This window comes from Triticum urartu, chromosome 5 (assembly GCF_003073215.2).
Source record: "Triticum urartu cultivar G1812 chromosome 5, Tu2.1, whole genome shotgun sequence".
Taxonomy (NCBI): domain Eukaryota; kingdom Viridiplantae; phylum Streptophyta; class Magnoliopsida; order Poales; family Poaceae; genus Triticum; species Triticum urartu.
The window spans coordinates 316576275-316587333 of record NC_053026.1 but is presented as its reverse complement, the minus strand read 5'-3'; the positions used below and the strand labels follow the sequence as shown (position 1 = coordinate 316587333).

Here is an 11059-nt window from a genome sequence, read left to right as displayed (position 1 = left end):
GACGTGTCTACAGGATTGCCTCAGCTGGTATATTGCTGCGAAGTCGAAGCTGCGGTGGGGGCCTCGGTGGCGTACGATGACGGGCAACCGGTGGTTCGTTCGATGATCTTCTGTGGTGCCGGCCGTGCCTAGTTCTTATTCATGGTTCTCCTTCAAAGTCGGAGCCGCGCTGCCTAGTCGCAGGTGACTGAGTTTACAACGAAGTTGGAGTCGTTTGCTTAGGGTTTAGGGATGACAATGACACTTCTAGTGGAGGAGTGATGACGATGACACCCGCGTGCTGTCTCGATGAGGCCCTCGTTGGCGCGGTATGCGTGGGGTATCTTATGTGTGTCGCTCAGCGGTTGTGATGGTTTTCGCCCGGTTCTCCATAATTAACCAAGCAATCTGGTTTTTGCTCGTTTTTTCCATTTAATTGAGCAATTCTTTTCTTCTTAATGAATGCAGGAATCCTGCCATTTTGGAAAGAAAAAATTTGTAAAAAAATCTAGGAGAAAGAAAAATCATTATGTTCCGGTTCTAGAAATTCCATCAAACCCAATATACATAAGTTGTAGAGAAGAGGCCAGAGATAAAGAGGGAAAGAAAAGTCCACGAGAAAGAAAATGTTAAAGAATTCCATATCTCGAATGCCCATCAATTCCATTCTCTCTGGCGACAAGCAACCACGAAGGCGGTGACACACACAAGGTTCAAAGAAACTGATGAAGCGAAAGGAAGATAAATATAAAATATGATAATTTCAATAGCATCGACGCCACCAATATTCGTCGACCCCGACCTCGTACCGACATCACCAATTAGTCAACCGAGAGAAAACCCGATATAACCAATCATCCGTTGGAGGGCGACAAATATAAGAAAAAGCATCGGAGACCGAAAAACACCATTTGGCGCGAAAAATCGGTCGGAAACAACAAATTAGATGGGTCCCCGCCAATGCGTTGTTTTCGTTTGTTTCTGTTGAAAACTATAATAAATACCTAATTCCTTATACATAACTCATGTGACGTTTGCACCAAAATGACTTCAATTGCACGTTCAACATACCATGACATCCAATCTACATGATCTAGTTCCATTTCTATGTTTGGGTTTGAATCATGGAGAGAATCAAAGGAAGCCCTAAAGAAGGCAAGGAAGCGGGCACATGGTAGGGCACAGGAGGAGGCGATCCAGGGAGCGAGTGGTGGTGCTTGGTGCGGCAATCCCTTCTCCGCCCTACCTATGCTTTGCGTCGCCATCTCCTTCCTTGCCTTCCTTCGTGTTCCCTTCCCTTCCCCAACACAAGCCCGGCGCAGCGCATACATACATACACATCGACTCAACTTCCCTCTTCCTCCACCGAAAGTCCAACCTTTTCGCTCCCAATCCACCACCCATCGCCCACCACCAATCCCCCCCTCTCCCTCGTTCGCTTGATTCGATCAGAGAGAGCCCCGCCCCCGCCACCGCCACCGCCACCGCCACCAGACCTCGACCAGTCAATCCCCTCTAGGGTTTCGCCTATCGCGCCGCCCAATCGGATCCACCTCCAATGTGAGTTCGCCTGATCCCTCCTCCCCCGCGATTCCCCCGTAATCTTCCGCGCAGATTTGGTTCAATTCGATCGGAAATTTAGGCCGCCCCTGCGTTTATTAATTTGATTTGATGTGTAATCCGATGCAATCCAGCTCGGAATTTCGGACCCTAGACGGCTTTGCGGATAGATTGGAGGGCCGATTTGTTAGAATCCCGCGGATTGACCTTACACACGCGTTCGTTTTATGTGAATATTCGAGATCTCAGGCTTCCTGTAGCCATGGGATTGTTGCTATATGGATTTTGTTTTTGGTCCTCTTGGAAATTTGACGTTTCTGTGGGTTCTCCCCATGCTGGAACCGCAGGATGACGATGAGCGATGACGGAGACCGCACCTGCCCGCTCTGCGCCGAGGAGATGGACATCACTGACCAGCAACTCAAGCCCTGCAAATGTGGCTACGAGGTACTATCCTCATCAGTGACCCCCACCCTGCCATGCCTGCGCAACAACCAGGACGCTCTTTCATTGTTTTGTTTTTGTGTGTGTGTGTGTGCAACTCTGCAGATTTGTGTCTGGTGCTGGCACCACATCATTGACATGGCTGAGAAAGAGGACACAGAGGGGCGCTGCCCTGCCTGCCGCACACGCTATGACAAGGACAGGATTGTTAAGATGGCTGCCACGTGTGACAGGTAATTCCCCGTCTCAAACTTTCACTTTATATGCATTCTCTGCCTCCGAGGGCTGCCATGCTTGCGCCATCAACCGGAGATTCCTTTTCTGGATTAGTCAGCACGCACAAACTCTTTCCTCATGTATCACAATGATAGCCTTGCAACTTACGTTCATTCAATGGATACAGAACGGTAGCAGATAAAAATACAGACAAGAAGCAGAAGACCCAAAAGGTTAAGTCAAAGACACTGACTGTGGAAGCTAAGAAGCATCTGGCCAGTGTCAGAGTTATCCAGAGAAACCTGGTCTACATAATTGGGCTACCTGCAAATTTATGCAATGAGAGTGTGAGCACACTATTCTTTCCTTACATCTGGATTCTTTTTTCTTAGTTAAGATTTGGATTCTGTTAGGACGAGTGACACTGTAAATTGTAGCTCTGATGCCAACATTACTATTATCCTTTGTTTTAGGTACTTGAGCGCAGGGAATACTTTGGTCAGTATGGAAAGGTTTTGAAGGTTTCAGTTTCTCGTCCAACTGGGGCTCCTTCCCAGCAGACATCAACGAACAACGGTATCAGCGTGTATGTCTACAAACGACACTAATGATCTTTTCAATATGCATACATATTGTCCGATGCTACAATCACATTGATAATATCGAGTGACTACTATCCCACCTTTGTGTACTATATGGTGCCTGTAGCCTTTAATACCTGCCTCAGCTATATAATTTTTCATATGCGACTCAGAAAGTAAAGTGAGAGTTTGGTTGCATATTAGGTGGTTTTCCATCAAAAGTAAGTTAAAATAATCGCCGATTCTAACATGACATGTCCTTGATACAACCCTGTCAATTTCAGGCTAATCTAATCTAAATTTTGACCGAGGGCTGCTAGAATTTTATAGCATGTGTAAAGAACATTTGATAGCTTTATAGGCCACATGAAAGATGTAGCTGTCTAGTGTCGTAAAATCTAGGAATCTTTTATGATAAATATAGAAGTGCCTGTTTCAGTCTTGGCATGAATTTACTGACCAAATTATTTTGGACGAGACATTTCCCATGTTTACTGATGCCAGTTCAGTTATTGCTTCTGAAACTATCAGTTTCTTTAGGGTAGATTGTCGTTCTTCGGTGAGTACAAAGTTTCACATTTGTTTTTGGGTACTCCATGTTTCTCTCAGGAGTCATATAGCACTGGCTTGATGTACCTAGTCATATGGTCGTAATGATTGTAAAAATATGGAAAACATGGACTTTGAAATAACTTGAGGCTGTTGGATGAAGTACGCCTTTATTCAGTTTATATATCTAATAACTCTTAGAAACAAAAGAAGGCTTAAAAGAAACATCAGTTTCCCTGAAAATAAGGAGACCCACGAGTGAAAACTCTGGTGGACTCTGTCCATCATGTCTACTCAGAGCTATTTAGTAGCTCACTCTTAATGGATAACCAATACAGATGTATGGTTCCTATTCTCTCCATAATTGTGGACACCATTAGATGTGTTCAAATGCTGGCTCACTAGTTATTACTGTGATATGTGTTCAGATATATTACTTATGCCAAAGAAGAAGAGGCCATCCGGTGTATTCAGGCTGTACACAATTTTGTCTTGGAAGGGAAAGTGCTAAGGTTAGCCTTATACCTTGTCTCTTCTCTAGCAGTTTTGCACAATATTGTTATTCTAATGGTTTTCTATTGTTGCAGAGCATGCTTTGGCACCACGAAATATTGCCATGCATGGCTGCGGAACATGGTACAATTGATGCTTCATTCCGACAGCTTTTACCAGTACTCTACCTATTGCTATCTTTCTCAGTGCTTCGTCATTTTTTTCTCAGACATGTGGGAATCCAGATTGTCTCTATTTGCATGATGTAGGCAGTCAGGAGGATAGTTTCACTAAAGATGAGATAATCTCAGCTTATACCAGGTAACACTTGACTTCCTTTTAACTTGCAATGTGGAACCACAGTTCTTTGTTCTGCTTGCTCCGTCTGTTTTGCTCTAAGCATGCAAATCCTGGCTTATATGATGCTTATATATTTTATTTTATTTGCAATTTTGCATTCTTGCTATATATATATATATATATATATTTCTCTTTATTTTAGAAGAAGCTCCTGGTCTAATGTTTGGCTTCTCCCTACACTAATGGCCTAGTAGGAAGTTCCGCCTTTCGATGGATTTGGATTTGGATATCTAATGTTGTACTACTACCTACTTTTGGTAGTTTGATTTTAGTTCTTGTCTCAGTTAGACATAATTAACTAAATTGGTAGATTCAGTTGTCATTTCAACTCATTCTCTGATATTTCTATCAGGAGTAGGGTTCCTCAAATGGCGTCTAGTGTTTCCCAAAGACGTGCAGGAACTGTATTGCCTCCTCCAGCAGAGGATTTCTCTTACAGTGCGGTGGTTTCAGCCAAACATACAATCAAGAATGGAACAACTGTATGTTTTAATATTGGACCATTAGAACATATTTTTTCTTGATTTCGTTCTGCTTTCCTACCTAGATATTTTGTTGATAATTCTGTTTTTGTTGGTTTACACTATGTTGCTACACTAATGGCCTTCTTTTTCTTTGCAGAATACCACAGGCCAGTCAAGACTGTCACCTCCAAACAGTAGTTCAGGGAGGTCCACGCTTCCATCAGCTACTTCATGGTATGCTTCCTCCCTAGACTGTTCTGCCACATTTAAAATGCATTGTATTGCTAAATTTGGGTGTGTACAGGGGGCATCGTGATTTGAACACACGGACAACCGCGACTGAGGTGGCGTCCTCACAATCTCTTACTAAATCAAAAGCAGAGGCGCATAGTAATTCACTTTCAAGTTCTTCTATGATTTCGAATTCAAGACTACCTTCTTCATGGAATGATGATACAAGCACAGTACTGAAAATGACTGAAGGACGGCAAGTATCAGAACGAGATAGTTTGTCTAAAACCTTGAAGCCATATAGACCTGGTATTGCAAAGGAAACCCAAGCTGTGACATCATTGGAGTCTTCGTTGGACATAGACTTTTCTACAATACCTTCAGCCTGGAATGATGATGAAGTTGTAGCATCAGATGAGACTTCAAAAGGAAGTGAGGAAAAGCAAGTTGTAAATGGAAAGTTTATTCCTTCAGCATCCTCAAAACCAACGGAACCGGGCCAGATTGGGTCTAAGTCATCAACATCACCAAAGAATGGCGAAGCCGTAAACAGTTCCAAGCAAAATCTTGCAGATTGTGTGCCACATTCAGCAATATCTGGTTCTGTTTTAAAGAGGGATGAGGGTGAGAGTAGACCTGGGGACACAGAAGTCGAGAAGTTGTCTGTTGGGGTAACTTCAGTAACTTTAGATAGCAAAGATACAGTTCATAGTATGGAAGAAAACCAACAGCTGGGTGCAGTTCCCAACACTTCCGCCGTGGTGCCTTTAAGTCAAAGTTTGAAGAAGGAACAATCTCATTTGAAGCTTGCTGGGCTTTCATCATCAGAAAATAAGGACCCTGTACTTTCTTGTCAATCTAGTTCTGATAAGCATCTTGACTGGAGCTCAGAGCTGCAAAGTTGTCGTGTGGCTTCTCCTTTGAATGACATATGGAATTCTTCTGTGGCCACTGATAAACCCCATGCCACTGCTAACACATCACATATTTCTTTGTGGAATGATAAAGAAATTAACCCTACTTCGACAAGTGATGGTAGAACTTCTGGCACCATGCTGCAAACCAGGTTATCTTCAACTGAAAATGCTTCTACCATGTTGAATGGACGTCGTGAGGGGCTAGGACCTATGTATACACCTGATATGGTTTCTGAACATTCTGGTATGCGAAACCACCAGCATAGAGCACTGGATGCAGCAAGAAATGATAACATAGGCAGTTTTGGCAACGCTGTAAGTGGAAATAAAGACGAGGGCAGCATAATTTCTGATATATTGTCTTTGGAGTTTGATCCATGGGATGAGTCGTATTCAACTGCGAACAATTTTGTTAAGATGCTTAATGAATCTGAAAAGAACGATGCACTTTTCAACGCACCTTCATGGAAATCAAAAGGCACCAGTAATGAGTCTAGATTTTCGTTTGCTAGACAGGATAACCAACAGAACTTCCAAGATTCATCTTTCAGAAATTGTGGCACTGATCAGAATTTTAGCTTGCTATCCCAGAATTCTCATGGCAACAGCTATCAGAATGGTGTTGCATTCCAATCGCCGGAGGAAGATTTTTCAAAGAGCAATCCTCTTGCTATGTCAGATATAGCAACTGCTGGTGAGTATGATACTTGCGTATTCTGTATTTCACTGAACAGGAAAGTATTTTTGTGCTGCAGTTGGAAGTTCTTTCTAATAGATTTGTATTTTGATTTATTTCAAATGTTGTCACTTGCATATTAAAGGAATATACATTGTGCACTGCAGTATTTTTCATTGAGCATGGTAAACATTGCAACTCATGAAAATAGGTTATTGATTATCGGTAATACCATATATTATATTTGTGATTTTTATATGTGCAATGGCTCGTTGCTGATGTATTTCATTCGCAGGGTCTTCAAGGTCTAAAATATCTGCACCTCCTGGATTCGCGGCACCAGCTAGAGTCCCACCTCCTGGATTTTCATCTCAGGACGGGTTGAATCCCCCACCTGGATTTTCTTCAGGATTCTCATCTCAGGATATGTTGAATCACCCTCATGGATATCCTTCGGGATTTCCATCTCAGGCTGGATCTAATCCCCCTCATGGATTTTCATCTCAGGCTGGATCTAATCCCCCTCATGGATTTTCATCTCAGGCTGGGTCGAACCCGTCTCGTGGATTTAATTCTGGATTTTCATCCCAGGATGGGTCTAACAATATTCCTCCTGGGTTTTCTTCTGCGTTTTCTGCTGGGTTTTCATCCCAGAATGGGTCTAACCAGGCGTATGGCTCCACATTCTCAGGTTTGTTTACCCCCCCTATATTTTCTGCTTCTCCAAAACCAATAATAATTTCAATTTCTCATACATTTGTGATGCTTGGCAGAAACTCGTCTACTTGATAATCTTTTTGGTAGCCACACCAATCAGTATCAACCTCAGATATCTAGACACACGAGTGACATAGAATTTATTGATCCTGCTATATTGGCTGTGGGCAAAGGGCGGATGCCAGGAGTTAGTGATTCAGGGTTGGATTTGAAAAACACTCCTTTTCCAGCACAATTGCAGACATCGAATAATGATCCAAGACTTCAACTACTTATGCAGCAGAGCATGCCCTCTCATCAAAACCTCAGATATACTGACCATGTTCAAGATGCATTCAACCCTATTCAGAATGATAATTATCTGACATCCCGACTTCTGCCACAGAACCATGGTTCTCTATCCCCTTATGCACAGATGTCACTCCAACAACCTAGAAACTCACAGCTTGCAAATGGTCACTGGGATGGCTGGAGTGATTTGAGACAGGGGAATAATGTTCCCATGTCGGACATGTCAAGGATGTTATATCCAACTGAAGCTAACAACTTTCACATGCTGGGTTCAAATGATATGTATAACAGAACCTTTGGACTTTAATTGTCTTTGAAGGTGAATATTGACCTCTCCACGTCTATTTTGGGCGTGTCTCTTGTTCTGAAAGTAACTGGTTGCACAGTGCTTGTCTAATGGTTGTGCTTATGAGCTGGTACGTGAAAGTTCTACTGGAAGGCAGTTGATGCAAATGTGCCGACATGATCCTGAGTTTGAACTAGATCTTCCAAGCACAAGGTATGTGTTTACTGCATTTTATCCACCAATTTGATATACTTGTGTGTGTCCCCTTTTTTGTCCTTGTGTAATTATAGTTTTGCTTTATGTGGTATTGTGAACGTTGCTGGATGTGCCGGCACATTAATGATCGCTTGTTGTTCCCTTGCTTGGTCATCAGGTTCCTTTCTAGGCGAAGTCATACATGAACAGGTGGTCCTTGAAGTATATGGATACATATGGTTTGGGTGCGATGGAAGCTGGCTTGAGAAGAGAGACACCGTTTAGCGTGTATGTTCTATTTCGCCATCGTAGCTGTGTAAATGTTTTCTTGCCTTGGGGATTCGAGAGACTCCTCTGTACATGATTTGTAACTTGCCGCTGGTAGGTCTTTTGTGGTGCATAGAAAGCTCATGTTTTGGTGTGGGGTTTGTTGAATCAAAAACTGAAAGCAAATGTGACAATCATCTATAGCTCAACTGACAATTGTTTGGCATCAAACTGAAGGAAGGTTTTTGACTACATTTGATGTTTGTTACTAGATGTAATGTGTTGTTCTCAAGCAAGCTTTTTGGATCATCTTATTAGTAACAATCGACATGGCTGTGTTAGTTTTGAGATGAACATTCCTCTGACGTCATGAAATTGAATCCAGCAGTTCCATCTTATTTGGCGTGTGATCTTGAGTGCAAACCCGCATCCTGTCTAGTTTTCTATTTGCCCCATCTCCTTGTCCCCCCTATCCTACCAAGGATGACATCCTAACAGTTTGAAACCAATATGAAGCACAAGAACAAGGAAAGCAACAGTTCCAGATCACCAATCTTTCACCATCAAATTCCCAATTTGTAGTGCAAGCTAAAGCTAATGTCATCCACGGCTTTCAAATCATTACCAGGAAAAGTAAAGCCTAACTAACACGTGATCCTTGCCTTCTCCTTGCTTACACGAAGAGCGTCTCTGATGAATCCTGATTCTACCTGAGGCCTGGCCGCATGAGCATTTCATCAAACGACGCGTTCTGCTCCAGATCCACACTGTTGTCGGTGTTGATCGAGACAGAACCCATGGACCTCTTGGACATGAGCTGCTGGACTTGGGGTGCCTCCCGCTGCACCTCGATGGCGATGGCATCCTGGATCTCTTTGAGCACCTCGGAGATGGTTGGCCTCTGCGCGCCCTTTGGCTTCACGCACATGATGCCCACCTCCGCGATCTTCCACACCGACTGCAGGTCGTAGCCGGTATCCAGTGATGCATCAATGATGGCGTCAATGTTCCCACTCTCAATGTGCGACCTAGCCTGCCAATTCCAGTTCATTCATTGGCAGCATTGCTCATCAATATCAGCTTAAACCATGCAGAAAGCTAACAGATTGCAAGATACTTACCCACGCCACAATGTTACGGCAGTTGAGCCCAAAGTTATCACTAGAGATCGGCTCGTGGCCAGAGATTAGCTCAAGTAGGATGACACCAAAACTGTATATGTCACTCTTCTCGGTTAGCTGCTGGGAGATGTAGTACCTACTCGTCGCCATCAAAAAAAGAAAAGGAAAATTATAACTCAGATGCTACCAGGATAGCAAACACTTCAAATCACTAAACCATGGGAAAGTAAACAAACACTATGAGCTCAGGAAAGATGGTCTTACTCTGGATCAAGATACCCAACCGTCCCACGAACTATGCTTGATACATGAGACCCATCGACTGCAGGTTTTGATAGGCCGAAGTCTGCGACTTTTGCCCGCATGTTCTTGTCAAGTAAAATGTTGCTACTCTTAACATCTCTGTGAATTATGGTTGGAGAGCATCCCGTATGGAGGTACTCTATACCTGATATTTGCAATGTTCAAGACAAAAAAAGAGAGATTCAGAATCTTCAGATTGCATACTAGTAGAAGAGTAGGAGGGAAACTGAGGCAGACCTTTCGCAGCATCTTCTGCTATCTCAAGGCGCTTAACCCAGCTAGTTATTTTCACATCATTAGGTCCTCCTGTGAACATCATCAGAATTCAGAGGTTTAATATTTTATATGTTATTCTATTCTGTGGAGTAAAGAGGACATTAATCTAACAGTTCATGTCGGTCCTGCGGACCAAGAGTGAAGAATAGAAATTCAGATACTTAAAAAGACTAAATTTTCTGTGTACTACTGGAATTTCTTAATGGTTCATGGCAACTTTTGGTTTAAGGGCAAAAATCAGCAATGTCAGGCCTGGCGGCCTGTCCACACAGAACAAAAAGCTGATCTATCCTTAAAAAGAAGCTGACCCGAGTACAAGTTTGAGGTCAACCAACTAAACATGTGGTAAAAGGTCCTAAATACAGCTGCCCAGACAAAGTTTTGCCGCTAAAGAAACATTATGTGCATATGCCAACAGTATGCTGTTGATCCCAGCAAACAAATTTAACATCAGCTAAGGGCACTCACCACGAAGGTGCTCTTTTAGTGTTCCGTTGTGCATGAACTCGTACACAAGTATGTTCTTCCCGTCTTGTTGACTGTAACCAAGGAAGGTTACCAAGTTCCTATGATGTATTCTCGAAAGCAACGCCACCTGAAACGATAAGCCAGCTAACTCATCAGGACAACATCTGGAAGAAAAGAAATGCATGAGCATATGGTACATCTTGCATGCAATGGTGCAACCATATCATGACATGGATGTTCAGTAGACCTTTACAGCAGACTACAAGAGGGATGTGTAGACATAGAATGCAAGGATATTTCAAAAGGCAAGCGCCAGGCACCGAAATTGCAGAAACATAGAGAAGGATTATATCTGACTGATCTAAGCTAAGACTATAAAGTATAATTGAGGCAAAAACTGTCTCATGCTCGCAGCACATTAACAGGTCATTAGATTAAGAAAAAAACAGCATGGCATATCAGGTTCTTGCTCCACAACAGGGTGTCGATCTACCAAGCCATACTAAAATCAGCAACAAGTAAACATGCTGTGTTTATCTCTTCAACGGTGAAAAAGGTATGTACTGCCATAGAGCTCCACTTGGAGTAGAAACATAAACAAGGCTAAAACAGAAGCAGACCTCATTCAAGAATTCTCGGATGCCCTGATAGGAGTCATTTGTGAGA

General features: G+C 42.9%; 1 protein-coding gene across 1 annotated transcript; it reads left to right on the top strand.

Moving 5' to 3' along the window:
* Positions 1-1185: 1185 nt before the first annotated feature.
* LOC125508782 lies at positions 1186-8479 on the top strand. Its single transcript, XM_048673578.1, has 14 exons — positions 1186-1539; positions 1887-1986; positions 2089-2216; positions 2387-2546; positions 2673-2785; positions 3758-3841; positions 3917-3965; positions 4051-4142; positions 4534-4663; positions 4803-4879; positions 4950-6487; positions 6765-7160; positions 7243-7976; positions 8137-8479. Coding segments are annotated over exons 1-13 (3411 nt in total). The 5' UTR covers positions 1186-1537; the 3' UTR covers positions 7785-7976; positions 8137-8479.
* Positions 8480-11059: the final 2580 nt, after the last annotated feature.

Bases quoted from the DNA above. Each gene is read 5' to 3' on its own strand.
- LOC125508782 (XM_048673578.1), top strand. The intron at 2,217-2,386 runs GTAATTCCCCGT...CAATGGATACAG, and splicing joins ATGGCTGCCACGTGTGACAG to AACGGTAGCAGATAAAAATA. The intron at 3,966-4,050 runs GTACAATTGATG...TTTTTTTCTCAG, and splicing joins ATGCATGGCTGCGGAACATG to ACATGTGGGAATCCAGATTG.